Source organism: Marmota marmota, unplaced genomic scaffold (assembly GCF_001458135.2).
Source record: "Marmota marmota marmota unplaced genomic scaffold, marMar, whole genome shotgun sequence".
Lineage (NCBI taxonomy): Eukaryota > Metazoa > Chordata > Mammalia > Rodentia > Sciuridae > Marmota > Marmota marmota.
The window spans coordinates 14,640,070-14,663,427 of NW_026000185.1; the positions used below are offsets into that span (position 1 = coordinate 14,640,070).

At 34.2% G+C, this 23,358-nt stretch overlaps 1 protein-coding gene across 1 annotated transcript in view; it reads left to right on the forward strand.

Annotated features, from left to right (window-relative positions):
• LOC107146539 (phospholipid-transporting ATPase ABCA3-like) overlaps positions 1–23,358 on the forward strand; it is a 134,165-nt gene that overhangs the window by 81,219 nt on the left and 29,588 nt on the right. Inside the window, exons 17-22 of the mRNA XM_015490637.2 lie at positions 3,306–3,404; positions 4,159–4,324; positions 6,370–6,670; positions 15,721–15,973; positions 16,132–16,336; positions 18,599–18,821. Coding sequence (XP_015346123.1) covers positions 3,306–3,404; positions 4,159–4,324; positions 6,370–6,670; positions 15,721–15,973; positions 16,132–16,336; positions 18,599–18,821 — 1,247 coding nt within the window. The remainder of the gene's footprint in view (positions 1–3,305; positions 3,405–4,158; positions 4,325–6,369; positions 6,671–15,720; positions 15,974–16,131; positions 16,337–18,598; positions 18,822–23,358) is intronic.

Genomic DNA, 23,358 nt, shown 5'->3' on the forward strand with positions numbered 1-23,358 from the left:
GTTACAAATAATACTAGCTTTTAGAATAATTAAGTGTATATTCATTTCTTAAATCATGTGCAAAACAAAGTTATTACAAATTATTGTAAAAATAATACTAGCTTTCACAGTTGTTCATATTCATCTTTATAAATGTTTTTTTTCCATATGTCTCTGAGTTCTCTGTAGTATTTTTCCATTTCACCTAGCAGAATTGTCTTGAGCATATCTCATAAGGCAGGTCTAGCATTAATGAACTTCCTCAGCCTTTGTTTTCCTGAGAATGTTTTAATTTTTCTTCACTTTGGAAAGAAAGTTTTGCCAGATACAGGATTCTTGGTTGACTTTTTTTCTTTTAACATTTTGAAAACATTGGTCCATTAATGGCCTTCTGGTTTTTAATGATTTCTGTGAGAAATCTACTGATAATCTTATTGAGGATTCCTTGTATGTGATAAATTGTTTCTCACTGCTTTCAAGATTCTCTCCTTGTCTTTTAAAAATTATTGGCACATAATTATTCAGAATAGTGGGTTTCATTGTGGCATAATGTACACATGCACATAACATAATTTAATCAGTTTTATTCCTCAGTACATCCCCTTGCCTTGCCTCTCCCTCCCTCCCCCGATCCCCTTCCTCTACCCTACCTGTCTCCCTTCTATTTTCAGGAGATTCCCTTTTGTTCTTTTGTCTTCTAGTTTCCACATAAGAAAGAAATCATATGATCCTTGACTTTCTGCTTCTATAATTTGGCTTTTGTGAATTGTGATGCTGTAAATAGGAATATTCATATGTGCCTGTAGACTCTAGTGCATTGACATTTTTCTTTTTGGATAAATATGAAGGAGTGGTACACCTGAATTTTCTGGTGGTTCCATTCCTAGTTTTTTGAGAAACCTTGATAATTATTTCCACAGTGACTGTACTAATTTACAGTCCCACCAGTGTATAACTTTTCCTTTTTCTTTGCATTCTCATCAGCATTTATTGTTATTTGTATTTTTGATGACTATCATGTTAAGTAGGGTGAGATGAAATATTAGTGTTGTTTTGATTTCTACTTCCCTGATGGCTAAGATGTTGAGTATTTTTTCACATATTTATTAGTCATTTGAGAAGTCTGTTTAATTCATTTGTCCAGTTGTTTTTTGTGTTATTTGTTATGGGTGTCCTCTGTCGGAGGAGTAGCTGGAAAAGATTTTCTCCCATCTTGTTGCGTGCTCTCTCTTCATAGTGTTGTTTCTTTTTCGGTGCAGAAGCTTTTTAATTTGATATTATTTTATTTATTGATTCTTGGTATTTTCTGGACTATTGGAGTCCTACTGATGAAATTATTGCCTGCATCTATATTTTCTTCTAGCACTTGCAAAGTTTCAGGTCTAATTCCTAGGCTTTTGATTCATTTTTAGTTGACTTTACTGCAGGGTGAGAGATAGGGAGGGGTCTGTTTTTATTCTTCTCCATATGTGTGTCCAGTTTTCCCAGTACCATTTGTTAAAAAGTCTTTTCCTCAGTGTACGTTTGGGGCACCTTTGTTAAGCATCAAATGACTGTATCTGTGTGGGTTGGTCTCTCTGTCTTTGATTATATTCCAATTGTTCTAAATATCTGTTTTTATACCAGTACCATGCCATTTTAGTTACTATGGCTTGGCAATATATTTTGAAATCAGGTATATGATGGCTCTACCATTTCTCTTATTGCTCAGAATTACTTTGGTTATTCTGGGTATTTTGTTCTTTCACATGAATTTTAGGACTATTTAAAATGTAATTTGGTATTTTTATGGGCATTTCATTGAATCTGCCTTTCAACTTTCAGTAATATGGCCATTTTAATAATATTAATTCTGTCTACCCATGAACGTGGAGAGTCCATACTCTAGTGTCTTTTATTTCTTGATTTTTGACCATATGATTTTACATGTCTATTTGTATATCTCTTTTGAGTTCATCTTACTTGGCATTCATTGAGTTTCTTGATGTTTATATTCCTCAAATATGGGAGCACACTTCTGGAGGTACATTCAGCATGGTGTTCTGAATTGCTTCACCAGTTTTGATAAGTTTGGCTTCACATTCTCCTAAAGTATAGGAGCCTTTCAATTAGCTTCTGATTTCTCACTAAGACAATTTGTCCATGATTGTTTGCTGAATTAGTAAATGACATTATACATCTCATTATTATAATGAAATTATACAACATTGATATGGATGGAGTATGAACAGTTTTCAACATTTTAGGAAAATATCCATATTGTTAAATTTGGGTGCATAATTCTTTAATATATGATTCCAATGTGTAAAATGTGAACATAAAGTAAAAAAAAAGATAAAATAAGTATACCAAATTTTTAATGGTAGTGTCTTCTCTGGGTGGTAGGATTATTTTTATTTTATTTACACATTTATATTATCTGTGTTGTCTGCATTTATTATGTTTTAATCAGGAGAATGGCTATGGCAATAATAATGATTGACTAATTTGTTGTAAATTTTGTGGGGTTTTTTCCTGATCTCTCCAGTTTGGAGTTTGCTGTTTAACCTATATACATAGAAACATAAAAGTTTCTCATTATAATAATGATTGAACTAAAAAGTGAAAGGATCACAAAATCTTTCTTGGGTTTATTGTACACTGCTATACTGATGTATGTGTATGTACACTTGTTAATCTTGAGACATGTAGAAAATAATATACAGAAACTTTTCATTCTAATCATGAAATAGAGGGAATAGAATCTAATTTTGGCTCAAAATATAGAGAAAATTTTGACAGAAACTTCCACAATGGAGAATTTTCTGTCCTCATGTGGTTGGGTTCATAAACTGAAGGATTTTTGGAGTGATTAAACATCTAAACATAAAATCCTAAGAAATCTCAGAAAAACTATTTTTCAGAAGCTTTATACCATCACATTATAACTACCCAATGTTATATACTTCCCCTGGTTATGTGAGTGGACAGTTTTCTCCCAGTCCCAAAATTTTCTCTACATATCTTGATTTAGTGTGTTTCATGGGAATAATGCCCTACATTAAATAAATTAAATCTTAACTACCAGTGAACATTAATATATAAAATGTCAATTGATAATTTTACCAGAAATTCAGGAAGCAGTTTGATACAGCAACTTGCTAGTGTTTTTGTTTTGTTTTGTTTTCTTCACATGTTCCACATTTTTATGGTTTGTTAGTGGGGCATGGAAACTACCATTTCATTAAGAAATAAGCTGTATTTTTTTCCACTGCCAAGAACAGAAAATATATAAGTAGAATAATCTGTTTTACTGCTATCTCTTTCTTTGCTTCTATTTCTTCTAGTTTTGAAGACCTGTTTTTGGAAATAGAACAAAGAAAGACAGAGCTGGGCATCGCTGGCTTTGGTATTTCTATGACTACCTTGGAAGAAGTATTCTTCAAGTAAGTAATAATAATGAAAAAGGGCAGAGCAAAACTTCCTACAAGTATATAAATATGTGATACACACGGAGTAAGGAGGTTAGAGACAAACATCCAAATAAAAAGCCCATGTAAGTCTTTAATGCTATCAATTACTATGGGGAACTTACTCTCCTATTATACTATGAATTCTAGTACCCTGTTTGATTATACCTGTCAGTTTCTTCCATGGAGTTGTAAACCCACAGAGGACAAATTAACCATGTGCTCACTTGCTGGATAAACTAACCCAGATAATTAGATTGCCTGGACTAGGAAATTGAGAAAATAAATCTATGGCACTAATATAAGCTTAAAATATAATAAAAAATAAAATCTGTAATATTATTTCTTAGAATATAGATTTAACAACCACTGTCTTCTCAAAACAAAAGGATAATGTCTTAGATCTTTTACTTGACGAAGTTGTTTATTTTATCTATTGGGGGGTGGGGGGAGTGTATCTCAGTGGTCAAAGGACTTGCCCAAGATGCCTGAGGCCCTGAGTTCATTCTCCAGCAACACATATGCACGCACACACACACACATGCACAAAAAAAGAAAAGTAAATTTTACTGTCATTGATGTTAACATTGCATAATCATCATTAAAAAATGTTTGCTTCAATTTGTGAAAATCTTTGATGGATTGGGTATTTGGGAACCACTGTTATATCTAAAATTATTATAATTTCTTATCTATTTGTGTGTGTGTGTGTGTGTGTGTGTGTGTGTAGGGTCAGTAATCTGGCAAACTACAAAGTGAATGAGGAGGCTCTCCAGATGTCTTCCGAACCAACCACAAATACAAATGAAAACAATCAGAATGTGAATGCATCCAGAAATTCTGAAAGATCTGTACCTGACACGAATAAAAATTCTGATACATCATTTAATACTGGGGTGAGCATCTTCACTAAGAATATAATGACAGAATAAAAGAAGTACACTTCATTAAAATATTTTAACTCAGGATCTTGAGTTTAGAATTTATAGTTTAGAAAGCCCAATAATGTAGGGAACAATTTGTAAAGCAATCCTATTAATTTTTCTACCTCAAATATAAAATACTATAGGCAAAAATCAGATTTTATTTTCACCATTGTTATTCCTTAGGATATTTCTTATGTCAGTTTTCATAACTGTTAGTTCATTCTGAGTTGAAAAAGGGTCCTGTTAAAATTTGTTTTTTATATCCCTATTCACACACATAGAAGACATTTAAATTTATGCATTGGACTGCATTGTTACTGCCTAAGATCTATTTCCAATTCATCATATTCCTTCACCAGTGTGGGAATTCTCACTGAAGTGCCTAGCATTTATCTTGGTCTCCTAATTTCTCTTCCTTCCAATTTTTTGTTTTTTTATTTTTGATGAGGGGTTCTGAGGAAGAGAATACATTTGTCCAAGTTGCTTATTAGGCATGTCTTCACTGTGGGGCTTATGAGCCAGTTGTGAAGCAAAGCGGGTAATGCAAGGGAGTGTGGAATTTTTTTTTTTTTTTTTTTTGTACCAGGAATTGAACTCAGGAACACATAACCACTGAGCCACATTCCAGCCCTTTTTTAAAAAATTTTATTTTGAGACAGAGTCTCACTAAGTTGCTTAGGGCCTCGCCAAGTTGCTGAGGCTGGCCTTGTTGTCCTCCTGCCTAAGCCTCCTGAGCCACTGGGGTTATAGTCATGTGCCATCATACCCAACTGAAAGTGTGGAATTTTGAGCTAGACAGAACTATACTCGCGCTCTATCATTTACAGGCCGTTTGTCCTTGGCAAAGACATTTAGTACTTCTGAGCTTCAATTTCATTCTGTCTGAGACTATTTCAATGAGTTAAAAATACTAATTGTGAACTGTACAATGTTTGACATGAATTGGGTACTTAGGAATTGTCATTTCCTCCTTTCCCCACTTGTACATTTCTACTCCTCTGGCATTCTTCCCTATTTCCCCCTCTTGAAACATGCAGATGAATGACAATTTGGCAGATCAGTCTAGAAAAGTAGTTGATTCCTCCACACATTTTTAGTTCTAGGAATATATCTTAATAAACAGTCTTTTAAAAGCTAGAAGTCACTTTTTTCCTACCATGAACACAATGTGAGGGGATTCTCCTTCTTGACTTATTTCTAGTCAGAGATGGCCTCAAAGCTGCTCATTTTATTCGGAATATATTGGTTGATTAATTAGGGATGTTTTCTCACTTTGTATCATTCATGGGGTATTCAAATATTGAGGGAAATAGGATAAGCATGTTTCTAGACCATTGGTTATATAGTCATGTAATATGCTTAATATGTTTTTCTTTTAACTTTTTGACATTTTCAAATTAAGTCTCTACATTTGAAACAAGGGGTTCCATTGTCAATCTGAAAACATACACAATGAACTATGTATTTCCCCCAAAGTCTGGAGAAAGCTGTATATTTATGCACATTTTTTAAATATTAATGATTGCCCTCATTATTTTAAAATTAGAGGTTGGAGAAAACATATTGAGCATATTGCAATTTCAAAATAAACTTCTCCTCTTTTTCCTAACTTGCCACAATCCTGTTGATCACATAAATTAAAACCAGATAATAGAAACCTATTATGTATGCACATGCACATTGCCTCTGAATGTTTCCTTTACAAAATGAAGATATGATTTAATATGAAGAAAGATAGATGTATTGTTCTGTGCAAGAGAATGTTAATAATACATTAATGATAGATAAAATCATCCTTTTGAGACTTTTGTTATTATTAGGTTAGAGCCAAGCCAGTTCTTTTAATGAACACATTATACAGATAGTAAATTTTACTTGTTAAGTAGTCTACTAACAACGTTCACCTTCTCCCCAGGTATGTGTGTATACAAAGTGTGTACATCTCCTATCCTAAGATTTGAAACATTCCATGCTGGTCCGTGATCTCTGTAATGCCACCTTTCTCTCCTCTACAGTTGGCTCTTCACAAGCAGCAGTTCCATGCCATGCTCTTAAAGCGGGTAGGATTCAATCGGCGCAACTGGAAAATATTATTGCTTCAAATCGGGGCACTTGTGGGTTTCATGTATCTTCAGATGAGAAGAACGACTGTTCCACCAACACTAGATGAGCCTGCCAGGGAAATGGATTTAGGACAATATGGTGAAACCATTGTGCCTTTCTCAGTTTCTGGAAGTTCTAATTTAACTGAGAATTTTAAAAAAAATCTTGAGATCATTCTAACGGATAAGAAACAAAAACTTAAAGAAGTACAAGGTAAGGCTCTTTAAAAATAAAAAAGACTGCTAGTAAATGAAGACCAGCTTGTATTACTTTACAAGAAAGGACTCAACTGGAATATTGAGGTACTTGATTATTTATTTTTTGATAGTAGCCAATCTCATGAATGAAGGCAGCCAAATCTGAGGCAGGAATCATCTTTCAAGCAAGTATTGAATACATGCTTTTGGCAAGAGCTTTTCTAAATACCTGAATGATCTAAATTTTGATAACCACATTTGCTAAAGTGGAAGACATTGAGGTTTGAAAATATTCAGTAAGTTGTCCCAAATCATGTATCTAGTACATATTAGAGCAGGGAATGAACGTTCAGGCTGCCTAGCTAGAGGCTACTATCTCAACCACTTGCTAGGTTAAATCATTTCTGTAGGAAACAACTGTATCCTCTTCCAAGATAGGTTATTTCCTGCCAGATACTTTATTTTTATTTATTTCAGCCATTGCTTTTATTTACAACATTACTTTAGGTAATTATATAACCTGTGCAGTTTAGAGGCAGCCAATACTGGTAAATTGGTGGTGGAGTGTATGGTGGGGGTGCCTTTCAAGAAGAATATATCCATAAAGAACATATCCATAAAGGATTTGTTCTTTTTTTCCCTTTAGGTTTTATTGTGAGAAATGAAATTGCTTTTGGAAATACTGGATGTTACTTATACCACTATCCTGACTTTACAACCAATACATCAGACTGGGTGGCATAAAAACTATCAATAAATCATATATCCCCTTTCCTCTCTCATTACAAGAGCACTATAGATGAGTGCTTATTAATCGAAAATCAAATAGTTGTTCAGAAGAGAACAGGGAATAGAAGAGAAAGAAAATGAATTTCTCTGATTCATAATGTAATTCTTTTTTACTGCATTATATTACTCATATAAAAAATTTAAAAACTATGCTTCAAACATACATCAGTAATAAGATTATCCAGTTAAATATTTTTCTTTGTTTATTCTTTGAGTACCTTGGACTTGTCTTAATTTAAAATCAGGCAGTTTTTTTTCACACACAAAAAATGGTGGACTAGGAAGCTCTGTGTATTCATCCCACTACAAAAATATTAGGTAAACAACAGCAGACTAAGAACAATTTTACAGACGTTCTGGAGGCCAGTCAAGGGTCCTACCCAATTTTTAAAAAGACACTAAAAAACTTGTGTGGCACTTTTGCTCATTCTTGCCCCACCCCACCTGGCAAGGCAGACTTGTGACATGTAACTGGTGGGAGATGTTAGCAGCAGAACACAGTAGAACATTCAAGGCTCTACAAAGGAGCAAAGGTAAGACTTAGAGGGGAATTAAGATATTTAGAGGCAGCCAATACTGGGAAATTGGTGGTGGAGTGTGTGATGGAGGTGCCTTTCAAGAAGAACATATCCAGAAAGGTCTGAGAACAATTGAAGCCTTAATTTTGGTCTAATTAGTGAAGTTATTTGCCTGCATGGATGTAGTCAGCAAAGGCTGGGAGAGTGGTTGCTTTTGAAAATACCTAATTTTCATCAAAAGATCAGAAGATATACTGGGTGTATATTGAGATACTAACACAAGAAGCTAAATAAACTCCAAGTAGAACAAGTTTAAAAAGACCCACACAGAGAATTTTCGAAATGGGAAGAGTAAATTGCCTCATCACAAACAAAAGGTTCTCCATAAAATTAACAGATTTTTCAGCAAAAGTCCTTCAGGTCAAAAGTCAGTGGGATGAATTTAACATGCTGAAAAATACTTTTAAATGTGTCAGCCAGGAATTCTATCCAGCAAAACTGTCATTCAAAATGAGAGAGAAAGAGTTAGTGGACCTGCAGTATGTGAAGGGGTAGTTTGTATGTCAGGAGCAAGGAGAAGGGACAGAACTGTGAAGGAGTAGAATTTTTGTTTCTATATGTGATTGAAGTTAATTTAGTATCAGTTTAAAATACAGAATGTTATATGTAATACCCTTGGTAAACAGAAAGAAAACATCTATAAAGGATACACAAAAAGAAATGAAAAGGGAATCAAAACATATCAGGAGAAAAGCAGTAAAGAAGAATATAAGGATAGAGAAAAATTAAGACATGCAACAAAATAGAAATTATTATTCTTTATTAGAATTACTATAAATGTAAATGTATTAAAATTTCCATTTAAGCCAAACGCAGTAGTGCACACCTGTAATCCCTGTGACTTGGAAGCTGAGTCACGAGGATCTCAAGTTCTAGGCCAGTCTCAGCAACTTAGTGAGTCTCTGTATCAAAATTTTAAAAGTTAAAAGGACTAGGGATGTAGCTCAGTGGTAAAGTATCCCTGGATTCAATCCAATACAAAAAATGTTTTCCAATTAAAAGACACATATTGGCAGGCTGCATAAAAAACAGAAGCCAAATATGCTGTCCACAGAGATTGACTTTAGAGTTCAGAACACGTGAAGGCTACAAGTAAAAAGATGGCACATGTGAACAGAACCACAGAGAACAGATCTACTTTACTAATACTAGAGTAGACTTTAACTCAAAACTGTTATAAAGAACATTAGATAGTGATTAAAGGGGGAAATTATAATAATCATAAATGTCATTCTTGATATCAGAATATATATCAAGTAAACATTGATAGACCCAAAGGAAAAGTAACTCCACAATAATAGTAGGAGACTTTCAATAATAGTCCCACTTTTAGTAGTAGACGTATGAACAGCAGACAGACCAAATGTACCTAACAGACATATGCAGAAATGTCCAATCAACCACAGAAGGACAGATGTATTTTCTCATGTGCATGAGGAGTGTTACTCAATATAAACTAAGTGTTGTGCCACAAAAGTCTTAAAGATAAATTGAAATCATATCAAGTATCTTTTGTGTCCACAATGGAATGAAACTAGAAATCAATAACATTAACAAATTCAGAAAATTTACACATGTAATAAAAATAAACAGCACACCCTTAATCATAGGGTAAAAGTCAAAATTGTAAGGGAAAAAACTTAAGTGAAAATAAAGACATGTGATATCAAAACTGTGGCATGTAGCCAAAGCAGTTCTAATTTAATGCTTAAATTTAAAAAAGAGGAAACCCCTAAATCAGCAAACCTAACCTTACAAATAAAGTAATTAGAAGAACAAACTAAGCCCTAAGCCAGCATAAGGAAGGAAATAATAAAGGTTGAAGTAGAGAGAACCAAAAAGACTAGGAAAACAAGAGGAAAAAGGTCAACAAAACCAAAGATTTTTTTTAAAGATCAAGAAATTTGAGACACATATTTTAAAAAGGAAAAAAAGAAGAAGACTCAATAATCAGAAATGGAAGGACATTACTTCTAATCTTACAAAATAAAACGATTATACTAGAGTACTCTGAAAAATTGTACATCAAAAAATAATAAGATAAACTATATAAATCGGACAAATTTCTAGTAATGCACAAGTTACCAAGACTTAACCAATGAAGAAATATAAAGTCTCAATAAACTATAACTGGTAAGGATTGAATCAGTAATCAAAATTCTCCCAATTAGAAGCAGCCCTGTTATGGAGTGATGTTCAGCTTTCCATCTGGATTTTAAAATAATAATAGTGGAAGGTAACTGTTATTTTTGGGTATGAGGTGTCCCCCCCAAAAGCTCCTCTGTGGATGCAAGAGTGTTTGGAAGTGAAATGATTGGATTGTGAGAATTGCAACCTAATCAGTCCATACTAGATTGAAGGGACTACTGGGTGGTAATCGTGGGCAGATGGGATGTGGCTGAAGAAGGTAGGTTACTGGGGGCTTGCCCTGAAAGCGTTCATCTTCCCTGTGGCCCTTCCTCTGCAAGCAGAGCAGCTTTCCCTTGGCCACACCCTTCTGCCATGTTGTGCCTAATCTTGGGCCTAGAGCAATGGAGTCAGCTGACTACAGACTGAATCTCTGAAACTGGGAGTCCAAAATAAACTTTTCCTCAACTAAAAATACCTGTTCTAGATAGGTATTTTGGTCACATCAGCACACTGCTGACCAACACACCACCCAAGATCAGATGGCATCATTGGCCAGTTATACTATCCATTTAAAGAGGAATGAACACCAGTCTTCCTCAAACTCCTCAAAATTGAAAAGAAGTGAATACTTTTAATCTTATTCAATAAGGTCTGCATTGCTCTGGTACCAGAACAAAACAAGGGTATGGTAATAAAGAAAAATTGTAAATCAATATCCCTGATGAAATATTTATGCAGTAAATGGGGTGGTATCAAACTAAAAAGACTCAGAGCAAAGGAAACAATCAAGAACATAAAGAGGAAGCCTACAGAATGGGAGAAAATCTTTTCCACCTGCAGTTCAGATTGAGCATTAATCTCCAGATATATAAAGAACTCAAAAAACTTAACACACACACACAAACAAACAATAAATGGGCAAAGGAACTGAATAGACACTTCACAGAAGAAGAACTGTGATTGATCAACTAGGATGTTCGATTAGTATATTTCAGTTTTGTTTTGTATTATTTATTTTTTTATCTCACTTATCTGTTTCCCTTCTTTCTCTCTTCTGCTGTCAGCCAATCTCTATTGTTTTTTCACTCTTCCTTTTAATTTTTTTACTTCTATTTTCTACCCTCTTCCATCATAATCAATCACATCCTACATCACTACTGTTCTTTCCCTATTCACCATTAAAAATTGTAAACCCTTTTACAAACTTACTGTTTTTACTGTGGGCAGTAACTGATCACATCATTTCTGTTTATTGTAAATATTAACACTGTGTATGTCATAGCAGAAACTACTTGGTTTAATGCCATACACTGTTTGTATTGTTTGTTGTTATTATTTGTCTCCCCCTAAATAGTGAGGATTAACTGAGTGGTAACTGAAGTACTAGGATGTAGCTGGAGGAGGTGGGCATTGGGGTGTGGCTTTGGGTATATATTTGTATCTAGAGAGAGTGGAGTCTCTGCTTTCTGATCATGATGCAAGCTGCTTCCCTCTGTCACACTGTCCCGTCATGATGTTCTGCCTCACCTCAAGCCCCAAGGAAACTGTGAGCCCTCAAATAAATTTTCTTCCTCTAGAGTTGTTCTGGTTGGGTCTTTCAGTTGTAGCAGCAAAGAAAGCTGACTAATACATAGGTGAAGTCTTGGAGATAGAAACCAGAGGAATACACAGTCTTTTCAATGACATAATATCAGAAAATTTCCCAAACCTTGAGATGAAATGTAAAATCAAATACAGGAGGCTTACAAGACCCCAAATACACAAAATTACAACAGACCTACATTATTATGAAAATGCCTAACATACAGAATAAGAATAGAATTTTAAATGCTGCCAGAGGAAAACTACAGGTCATATTTAGAGGGACACTAATGCAGATCTCAGCTGATTTCTCCACTCTAAAAGCTAGGCGATCTTGGACTAATACATATCAAGTTCTGAAAGAAAATGGATGCCTACCAAGAATACTATACCCAGAAAAATTAAGCTACAGAATTGACAATGAAATGAAACTTTCCATTATAAAAGTTAAAAGAATTCACAACTAGAAAGCCTGCAGTATAAAACATTTCATGAAGAAAAAATTAAAAGTGAAAGTGAAAACGAGAAAAGGGAGGCACTACACAAGAAGAATAGCCAATCAAAGGAAAACCTAATTCAAATTAAAAAATGAGAAAAAAACAAAATGACAGGGAATAAAAATCATATCTCGATAATAACATTGAATGTAAATGACCTAGACTCATCAATTAAGACCCGACAATATGCTGTCTCTAAGAGACTCACTTCATAGGCAAAGACATCCTCAGACTGAAGGTAAAAGAATGGGGAAAAACATCATTCAGTGGCTCTTCATAAATAAGCAGAGGTTTCTATCTTCATATCTGATAAAGTGGACTTCAAGCCAAAGCTGATCAGAAGGGACAAGGAAACTCATTTCGTACTTCTTAAAAGGATTATACATCAACAGGACATAGCCATTGTAAATAGTTATGCCCCAAACTATGAAGCATCTACATCCATCAAACAAACCCTCGATTCTAATAGCAAGAATCAAATACACCATAACACAATACTTCTGGACGGCTTTAACATGCTTCTCTCATCACTGGATAGTTCATCCAAACAAAAACTAAATAAAGAAGTAATATACCTAAAAAATACAGTTAATAATTTAGATTTACCAGACACATATAGAATATTTCATCCATCAATGACTGAATATACTTTCTTTTCAGCAGCACACATATCCTTCTCTAAAATAGATCATATTTTAGGCCACAAAGCATCTCTTAGCAAATACAGAAAATAGAGATAATACCTTGCATTCTATTAGATCATAATGGAATGCAATTAGAAACCAATGATTAAAAAACAGAAGCCTCTCTAACTATGAGGACTAAATAATATGTTATTGAATGACCATTGGAGAGCAGAAGAAATCAGGAATCAAAAAAAAATTAAAGTTAAATGAGAATAATGACACAACATATCAAAATATCTTGGCATTATGAAGGCAGTTCTAAGAGGAAAGTTCATTGCATGAGCCCATTAAAAGAATAAGAAGTCACCAAATAAAATAAACTAACATGACATATCAAAGCCCTAGAAAAAGAGGAACAAATCAACACCAAAAGTAGTAGAAGATAGGAAATAATTAAAATCAGAGCCAAAATTCATTAAATTTAAAAAAATCAAAAAATCAACAAAACAAAAACTTGAATTTTTGAAAACAAAATAAACTTGATAAACCCTTAGCCAAGCTAACCAAAGACAGACTCTAAAATTCATGATGAAAAATACTACTGAAATACAGATGATAATCAGAAACTATTTTGAAAAGAGCTAAACCTGTTTGCTGACAACATAATTTCTATATTTAGAAGACCCAAAAAACTCCACCAGAAAACTTCTAGAACTCATAAAAAAGTTCAGCAAAGTAGCAGGATATAAAATCAACACCATAAACTAACTGCATTTCTCTATACAAATGATGAATCAGCTGAAAGAGAAATTTTACCCCTCACACATCAGATAGAGCAATAATCTCTAGGGTATATAAAGAACTCAAAAAGCTAAGCACCAAAAAAATAAATAAATAAATAAATAAATAACCCAATCAACAAATGGGCCAAAGACCTGAATAGACACTTCTCAGAAAAGGATATAAAATCAATCAACAAATATATGAAAAGATGTTCATCATTGCTAGCAATTAGAGAAATGCAAATCAAAACTATCATCTCACTCCAGTCAGAATGGCAGCTATTATGAAGATAACAATAAGTGTTGGCGAGGATGTGGGAGAAAAGGTACACTCATACATTGCTGGTGGGACTGAAAATTTGTGCAGCCAATATGGAAAGCAGTATGGAGATTCCTTGGAAAATTGGGAATGGAACCACCATTTGACCCAGCTATCCTTCTACTTAGTTTATACCCAAAAGACTTAAAAACAGCATATTACAGGGACACAGCCACATCGATGTTTATAGCAGCACAATTCACAATAGCTAAATAGTGGGGTCAACCTAGATGCCCTTCAGTAAATGAATGGATAAAGAAAATATGGTATATATGCACAATGGAATATTATTAAGCATTAAAAGAGAATAAAATCATGTTATTTTCAGGTAAATGGATGAACTGTATACTGTATACTATCTGTATACTATCATGCTAAGTGAAATAAGTGATTTCTCAAAAAGCTAAGGGCAAATGTTCTCTCAAATGTTCTCACAATGCAGGGGAGGGAGAGAAGAACAGATGTTCATTGGGTTAGACAAAGGGGTATGAAGGGACAGAAGAGGGGATGGGAATAAGAAAGACAGTAGAATAAATGGGACCTATCTTCCCTTTGCTCTTATATATGAATGTGCAACCACTGAAATGCCACATCATTTACAACTGAAAGACTGGGATCCTAATTAGAATAAGCTATACTTATATATGTATGATGTTAACATATACTATACTGTCCTATATATCTAAAAAGAACAAATAAATTAAAAAAGCCATCATTACTATTTTAGACTTGACAGGTCATAGACAGTATGTCATCATGTTGTTGTGGTAGTAGTAGTTATTGTTCCTTCTTCCTCCTCCTCCAATTGAAAATGTAAGAATAATTTTTACCCTATCCACCTAAATAACAAATATTCAGCTATAATTTGATGGCCCCAACATAGAGCGTAAGACTTACTTCTATGAACTTTTCATTCTAGGTCTTAGATATTTATGTTGTGGCTACTGGGCAGTCTAGAAACTCCTCTGATGTGTACTTCATGAAACTTTGAAAGCTCTTGATAACTATAGCTCTCTGCTCAACTTTTTGCTATACTTCTTATCATCTTGATCTGCTGTGCTTATATTTCTAGAACTATATGGAAGAGAAAAGTAGTATAGATTGTTGGATTTAACTCTTTCAGATCTTTGCAGTTTCGAATCAATTGTCATAGTAATTTTCTGGTTCCTTCAGGTTTATTTTGTGGCTTTAATTTAGAGTTTTTCTTAAAAAGTTACATTCCCAGCCCTTGTTTATTATTTTTATTCATTCTTTTTTTTTAGGCATAGACAGATATTTACGAATGTAGATACAAAAAGAAAGGTAGATACAAATTCAAAGAGGGATATGGTCTATCTAAACAGTGAGAATGCCCTTGTTTATTTCTATATTGAGAGGGTTGTGCTAAGTTCCCAAGACTGGCCTCAGACTTGCAATACTCCTGCCTCAGCTTCTTGAGTAGCTGGGATTACAGGAGGATTTGGTTTTCTATACACTGATCTGTCCAAGTAGGAAATGGCAGTCCTTCCAAATCAATTTTACTAGTGAAAGTTTTGAGAGGAAGAAAGAAATTTGAGAGAATACTTGGTGGACTGTATTTTCTCAGCAAAAAGATATGAGGTTTGTGTGGATTTGCAATGGAACAGACTTCTTGAGAAGAATGATCAAGACATGTCAGAACCACTGTGAATTATTGGATTCTCTCTCTCTCTCTCTCTCTGAAACACACAGGAAGTGGCCCTACTGTATGCTCAGCTCATGACTGGTAGTGTTTCCTCATTTCAGGTGATCTGCAGGAATACTTGGTGAAGAATAATGAATGCCTTTATTCATGCATTATTGCATTTTCCATTGAGATTACTAAAACCAACATCACAGCTATCTTTTGGTTCAACAATGAAGCTTACCATTCACCATCCCTATCCCTTGCAGTATTAGACAACATTATTTTTAAAATACTTTCTGGCCCTAATGCTTCTATTACAGTCTCCAACAAACCACAGCCTAAATATATTTCTCATAAGAAATCTGAGATAAGGTATGTATGATTTTTTTTTACTGTAATTAAGCTTTGGGCTTTAAGTATACTACATTTTCCCTTTCTAACCATGTTATTAATAAAAAGTAATATTATTAGTAATCAATATTCACCACTTTGTTTTTACCAATGTGTCTCCTTTTTCCATTCTTTTGTAGAGAAACACCAGGACTCCAGATAGTCTTCACTTTGATTTTTGGTATGAGTATTTTTGTCAGTGGCTTCTGCCTCCTGACAGTGACTGAGAGAGTTAATAAAGCAAAACACATCCAGTTTCTGAGTGGGGTCTACACTTTTAACTTCTGGGTTTCTGCTATATTTTGGGATTTCATCATCTACATTTTTGGCTGCTGCTTACTTCTGGTGAGTGTTGGACACAGTATCTTGAGGACTCAGTCTCCCACATGCCACAGAAAATTTCCCCTTGGCTAATATCCTAGATGTAAATCTCTCAAGAAATATGAAAACACATTAACTAATCATGCCAGATAGTACATTGTAGGTTACATCTCATACTAATATTTTTCTCCCTTGCATTCCTTCTAAATAAAATTTCCCCATGTGCTGAAACAGAAATGTTAAGGAAGTTTCTAACATACTTGGTCACTGATACGTACTGGCCCCGAAGATGCTTTGCACATGGCAAGATCTGTCATAGTAGACGACCAGTCCTATACTCTATAAGGACAAATAATTGCATTTATTTTTATCCTGCTTCTGGAGTTTCCCTATTTTTGTCATCTGTTGTGATTCTTGATTACACAAGAGATACTTGGACTCAGCTTTTGCAGTTTCCCTCTAGAGATTTTTAAATTTTTCTCCATAGATCATTCAAATGTGTGTGTGTGTGTGTGTCTGTGTGTGTCTCTGTGTGTCTGTGTGCGCGCGCGTGCCTGCCTTGTCTTGCCAATGTGTCAAGTGTGATCTAGATCGAGACACCTCATTGTTGTGGTGTCCACAGCCTTTGTGTGAATTCTGTTTTTGCTGTAGGAGTATATGTCCATGAGTGGAACCTCAGTGCCCATGGCTTTTCTTACTTTGGGCCTTGCTGTTAGACTGGGGCTTTTGCCTCTTCTATTCTTTGTATTAAAGTATTGGTGAAGTTTGAGTGTGGAGCAAGGTACACTTTCTCTTGGCTGGATTTAATTCAGCAGCAGTCTCTATTCAGAGCAACCATAAATTAACCATCTTGACTCTCCAACATTTGGATTTCTTGATGCTTTGTTTTATCATCTGAATAGCCTCTGCCTGCTGGAAAGGTAGCTAGCACTGTGTTTCAGTACAATCTAATTTTTCATTTGCACACATTTTGGTGTAGTTTGAAATTTTGCTTCATATAGTTTGTTTTATACAATTTCCTGTTTGAATGACCTGTTTTATCTTCCCATTCCTCCTTTTTCTACTAAGTGTTTGTTAAACATTATTTTCATGCTAGGCAAGTGCTTTACCACTGAGCCATATCCCATGACCAGGGTTTGTTATTTTGATACATGCACATAATGTGTAATGATCAAATTAGGGCAATTAGAATATGTATCACCTCAATCACTTACCATTTCTTTGTGCTGGGAACATTCAAAGACCTCTTCTACCTATTTTGAAATATTTAATAAAATTTTATTAACTATAGTCACCCTACTGTGCTCTCCACTTTCTATAGTAAATATCTAAATATTTTAAATATATCTATATCATTTCTGCTTGTGTATGTATTTCCACTTTTTCATTTTTCTTTTAATATTTAATTGTGATCTTTGGCATGCCTTCTAATTTTTTATTGTGAACCACACATTATAGCCCTTTCAACAATAGCAGAAAAAGCCTCGGTCATTTTTGTTTCCAAATGGTGATTGTATTTATTCCATTTCTCTGGAGACTGAAATCGTGCTGTGATAGAAACAAAGCATCCATAACCTTAGTACCCAAATAGTTTTAACTAAATTATAATGATTTCTTTGTTGCTTTTTCTACTCCTTTAAAAACATTTTAATAGTCCTTCTCATTTAATCCCAATATTTCTCAATGATTCTGCCACTTAATTATTCAATGCTAAAAATAGACAACCAAGGAACTTTTGTAGAAACTATAATTAACAACTAATAAGATGATAATTTCTGGAAATTTATTTCCCTCCCCCATCTCTACAGTTCCTTTCTTTCCTTACATAGGTCCCCTCTAGCTTTGGCTTTCCCTGGGTGTTACTCAACTGAATGGCCAAGATGGGGAGAGTAGAAACAACAGGCAGAACCTAAGCATCAAGGGCAGTTACAGTGGGTCTCAGAATCTCAGTTTAAAGCTGCCAAAAGGGTAATCTTCTGATTTCAGCAAATATTGAGAGTGGGCTTATTGGGGGATTCGAGAAGAAAAAAAGAATGCACCCTGATCTTGTGTGAGTAGAACAAAATAAAATCTTTCCAAAAATAGAAAGGAGGAGCACAGTGGTTCTACTCACTGGTGAGCAAGCAGATCTTGCTGTTTTCATCAGCAAGATGATTTGATTGCAGAATAATACTGTGTCCTATTAAAAGAAGATTTTTTTTCCTTTGCTAAGTTTTCAGACTTGACTATTTTGGTATTACATAGTTTTCTTCACTTTGACTGTTATTTCTGTACTCTGTGTTTCAGGTGGTATTCATAATCACTAGATCGAATACATTGATCAAGAATGGGAACATAATGCACACAACATTCATCTTCATCCTGTTCGGCTGGTGTGTTATTCCCTTCACATACCTGTTAAGTTACTTGTATTCTAGTAGCACCGGTGCATACATTAAGCTCTTCGCACTCCATGAAACTTTAGGCTTTCTAGGTGTTGTTGTGGATCTCGTAATAACCATCATGGAAGGTAAGGGCTTCATACAATTTCCCTTTTTCAGAGGTTTCCTGTGAATAAACAAACATGAGTTTGACAAGAAGAACATTATAAAATTGTTTTGTTCTGGATTTCTGGGGAAAATATTTTTGTTAGTTATAAGGTAAAAAAATTTATTGAATGACATTAATATTATAACATTATATTTACTATAATGCAAAAAATCATGCAACTAATATTATCACTAAACTAATCCCCTGTTTTCAAGGCCTTGTTTGCTCAGGATATGTACATTCTTTCCATTTTCCTCCTTTGCTCATAAGTTTCAAGGATAGCTTCCTGGACTGACAACAACCACAAATAGGAATGTTTTAGAGTATAGGCAGCTGCTACTCCTTTGTCAAAGCACCCTATAAACATTAATTTGGCATATGTTAGTCAATCAACCACGCTTGGTCTTGCAGTCTTCTAATTCATTTCCTGACACTAGGCCTCAACCTTCCACCAATGAATTCCTTGAGTTACATGAAGACTACTTTAATACTGATTGCATGCCTTTTTATTAAACCCTATGAAAAAAAAATTGATCTCTGATTAGTAGACTAAAATATGCAAAAAGTCTTACTGCTCATTCTTTGAATTAATCACATTGCTATCAATTAGTCTGTATTAGTTTTTAATGCTGTTGTAACAAATAACCACACATTTAGCAGTTTGGGTTTTTTTTAATTTTTAAAATTTATACAAATTTATTATCTTGAAAGTATGTAGATTAGAAGTCTGGGACAGATTTCACACGGCTAAAATCAAAATATCTGCAGGGATTCATCCCTTTCTTGAGGTCGTATGGGAGGATTTTGATGTGTTTTTGTTATTTATTTGACAGAACTCACCAGTAAATGCCTCAGGATCTAGAGTTCCCTTTGTGAGAGGTTTTGTTATTAATTATAAATTAAATTTCTTCAAGATATGTGGCTATTAAAATTTCTTATACCTTCCTGTGACACCATTGTGTGGTCTTTTTCTAAGAACACTTGCACTTTATCTACATTTTGAAACTATTGACATGAAGTTATTTATAATATTTCCTTATGATCCTTTAATGATCTTTTAAGGTCTCCTTTGGTCAGTTTTTTTTTTTTTTTTTTTTTTTTGCCACTGTGACCTAAAGACCTGACAAGAACAATTTTAGAGGAGGACCAGTTTATTTGGTGCTCATAGTTTCAGAGGTCTCAATCCATAGATGGCTGGCTCCATTGCTCAGGACCCAAGGTGAGGCCAAACATCTTGATGGAAGAATGTGGTGGAGGAAAGCAGCTTGGGACATGATACCAGGAAGCAGTGAGAGACAGAGAGAGAGACTTACAGACCAGGGACAAACCAAAGTACACCCCAGTGACCCACCTCCTTCAGCCCAACCCCATCTGCCTATAGTTACCACACAGTTCATCCCAATCAGAGAATTAATGCACTAAGTAGGTTAAAACTTTACTAAACCATCATTTCACCTTTAAAATTTCTTGCATTGTGTCACATTTGAGCTTTGAGGGGACACCTCATATCTAAAACATAGCAAGGTTTTTTAAGGTACAGGCATTCTTAATATTACTGTCTTCTCTATTTTTTCCTTCTTCCTCTCCCTCTCCCATAATTTTGCCAGGATTTTTACCAGTTAATCTTTTCAAAGAGTGACCTTTGGACTTTGTTAATAGTCTCTATTTTTTGTTTCCTATTTTATGGATTTCTGTTCTTATATTTATTTTTCCTTCTTTCTGTATAGCTTGATTTAATTTTATCTATTTATTATGTCTGTGTAAGGTCAAATATTACATAATTTGAAGTCTTTCTTCTTTGTGACACAAACATTTAAAGCTATAAAATTTATTCAAAATACTGTTCTATTTGCATCCCATAATTTTGATATGTTGTCTATTTATTATTATTCAACTAGAATTATTTCTCTAATTTCCCTTGTAATTCCTATTTTAACTCAGAGGTTATTTAGTGTGTGTTTATCAAATATTTGATAACTGCCTATATTATCTAATATTTGATAACTGCCTATATAACTGCATATATAGGCAGTTATCAAATATTTGATAAATAGTTGTAATAAAAATTAAACTTAAAAATATTCTAGTCTTTTATAATGTAATTGTGCTCCAGGATATCCTCACCTCTCAATCACACTGTTCTGATGAAAAGAAAATGTCCATGTCTCAAGACAATCCTGTGTTCTAAAATCTCCTGAAATATTAGATATTGATTCAAGAATATCCTCACAGAGTATCTAAGTGCTCTGATTCTATGTGTCTACAGGTCATATAAAATAGTTATATAATATATTTCAAGCCTTATCTCCCCAAGGAATTAGATATTCTCCAAGAAGTAATTCAAGGATGGTTGGTTTGAAATTATCTCTTTGCATTTTTATTAAGAAAAATACCACTGAGAGACCAGGATCTGTTAAGCAACAGTCTCAGAAAAGGGATCTGTGTGCACAATTTACAGAGCAGCAAAGATATAAAATAATATTTAACCACCATAAATTCAGTGCCCTGATGTTCAAAGCCTTCTTATATATTTGCTCAAAAATTGAATAGATTAATAGGTAATCTTTGAGCAGAAATAGGAGCATTTCTTCCTATAAATTTTTTAAAAATGTCATATTCAGAGAAAAGAGTCATCTAAATATCTAGATGGCTTCATGGAAGGATTTTCTAGACGCCATATTTATTTTTTTCTACTTTGAAATCTCTTCAGAATAAATGGAGATACTGGGAATAATTTGGCAGGATTTGTCCAGTTTAGTGTTCCTTAGCAAATTGCATTGAGAGTGTATAAGGAGGCCATAATCCTGGAGAAAGAAGACTTACCTTGGTTACTTCTAATTCTTAGATATCAGACATGATTTCTCATATCTCTGATTAAAAGAGGATCTTTATCTATAACATGTGAATATTAGTACTATTCACTCACAAACTTGTGAAAATTAAATGGTTGAGATACGTGAAAGAACTTTACAAGTTAAAAAACATAGGGCCAACACTTTAACATATTGGCACAGGCATTAACTTCCTGAAAAAGACTCTTAAAGCTCAAAAAATAAAGAAATGGTTTCAAATTAAAAGCTTCTTACAGCAAGAGAAATAAAAACATGAAGAGAGGGCCTTCAGAATTGTAGAAAATCTTTGCTAGCTACTTTTCTGATGAGACTAAGAACCACAATATATATAGAACTCAAAAAACATAATCATTAAATTCACAATTGAACTAAATAGATATCTCTCAAAAGAAGAAATGCAGATGGCCAACAAATGTATGAAAAAATGTTCAACATTCCAGCAATCAGGTAGGATGCAAATCAAAACTATGCCGACATTCCATGTCACTCCAGTTAGAATGGCAATCATAAAGAATAAAGATAATAGTAAATGCTGGTGAAGATGTGGGGGAAAAGGTACTTACATTGTTGGTGGGACTGCAAATTGATACAACCACAATGAAGGACAGTATGGAGATTTCTCAAAATAATAGGAATGGGTCCACCATATGACCCAGCTATACTATTCCTTGGCATTTAACCAAAAGAACTAAAAACAGCATATGATAGTGATAAAGGCATATCAATGTTTATAGCAGTGCAATTCATAATAGCCAAGTTATGGAACCAGTGCAGATGTCCCTCAATAGACAATTGGACAAAGAAAATGTGGTATATATATATATATATACACAGTGGAGTTGTACTCAACCATAAAGAATGAAATCATGATATTTTCTGGTAAATGGATGGAACTGGAAAACATTATGCTCAGGGAAATATGACAGATGCAAAATTTCAAGGGTGGAATGTTTTCTCATATATATGGAAACTAGAGAGAAATATAAATTTTAAAAAGGGTAGAGTCTCATGAAAATAGAAGAGAGATTTGTGGAGTAGAGGAAACAGGGCTGACCAAAGGGAGGAAGAACAGAATGAAAGTAGCCTGTCATGTACATGTGTGAGTATATCACAGTGAATTCCATTTTTATGTATAACTACAATACGTCAATTTTAAAAAGTAGATTAAAAAGTTTTTAAAAATAAAAACAATAATATTAGAAAAATAGCAACATAGATAGCACTCTCCATCTGCATAAACATGAAGAAAATAAGCAGAAACTATCAGAACAATCTTTAGCTGAACTCTGCAGAATTGACAGAGTTTTGAAACAATCAAGTATTGCTGAACCAGAAAAAAAAAAGCAACTTAATGAAATAGGAAAGATCTATGGCATTATTACATGTCCTTGCTTTATCCCTTTGCCACCTTGGTGGCAGACTTGAAGACACAAACCATTCTCCAAGAACATAAACGTGTTCCTAGGTCCAGCGGAAATACAGCAGAGTTTCATCATAAATTTGCATGTAAGTCTGTATGGTCTTCCTCATCTATAGGACCAACATAAGTCCCTTTTCTCTGTTTTGCCTCGCTCAGAAAAACAGGGCAGGAGAAACAACAGGCACTGCTGAGAAACAATTTGCCTAAGGTCAGAGACAAAAGACAGGGAAAGGATCGTCAGGAAA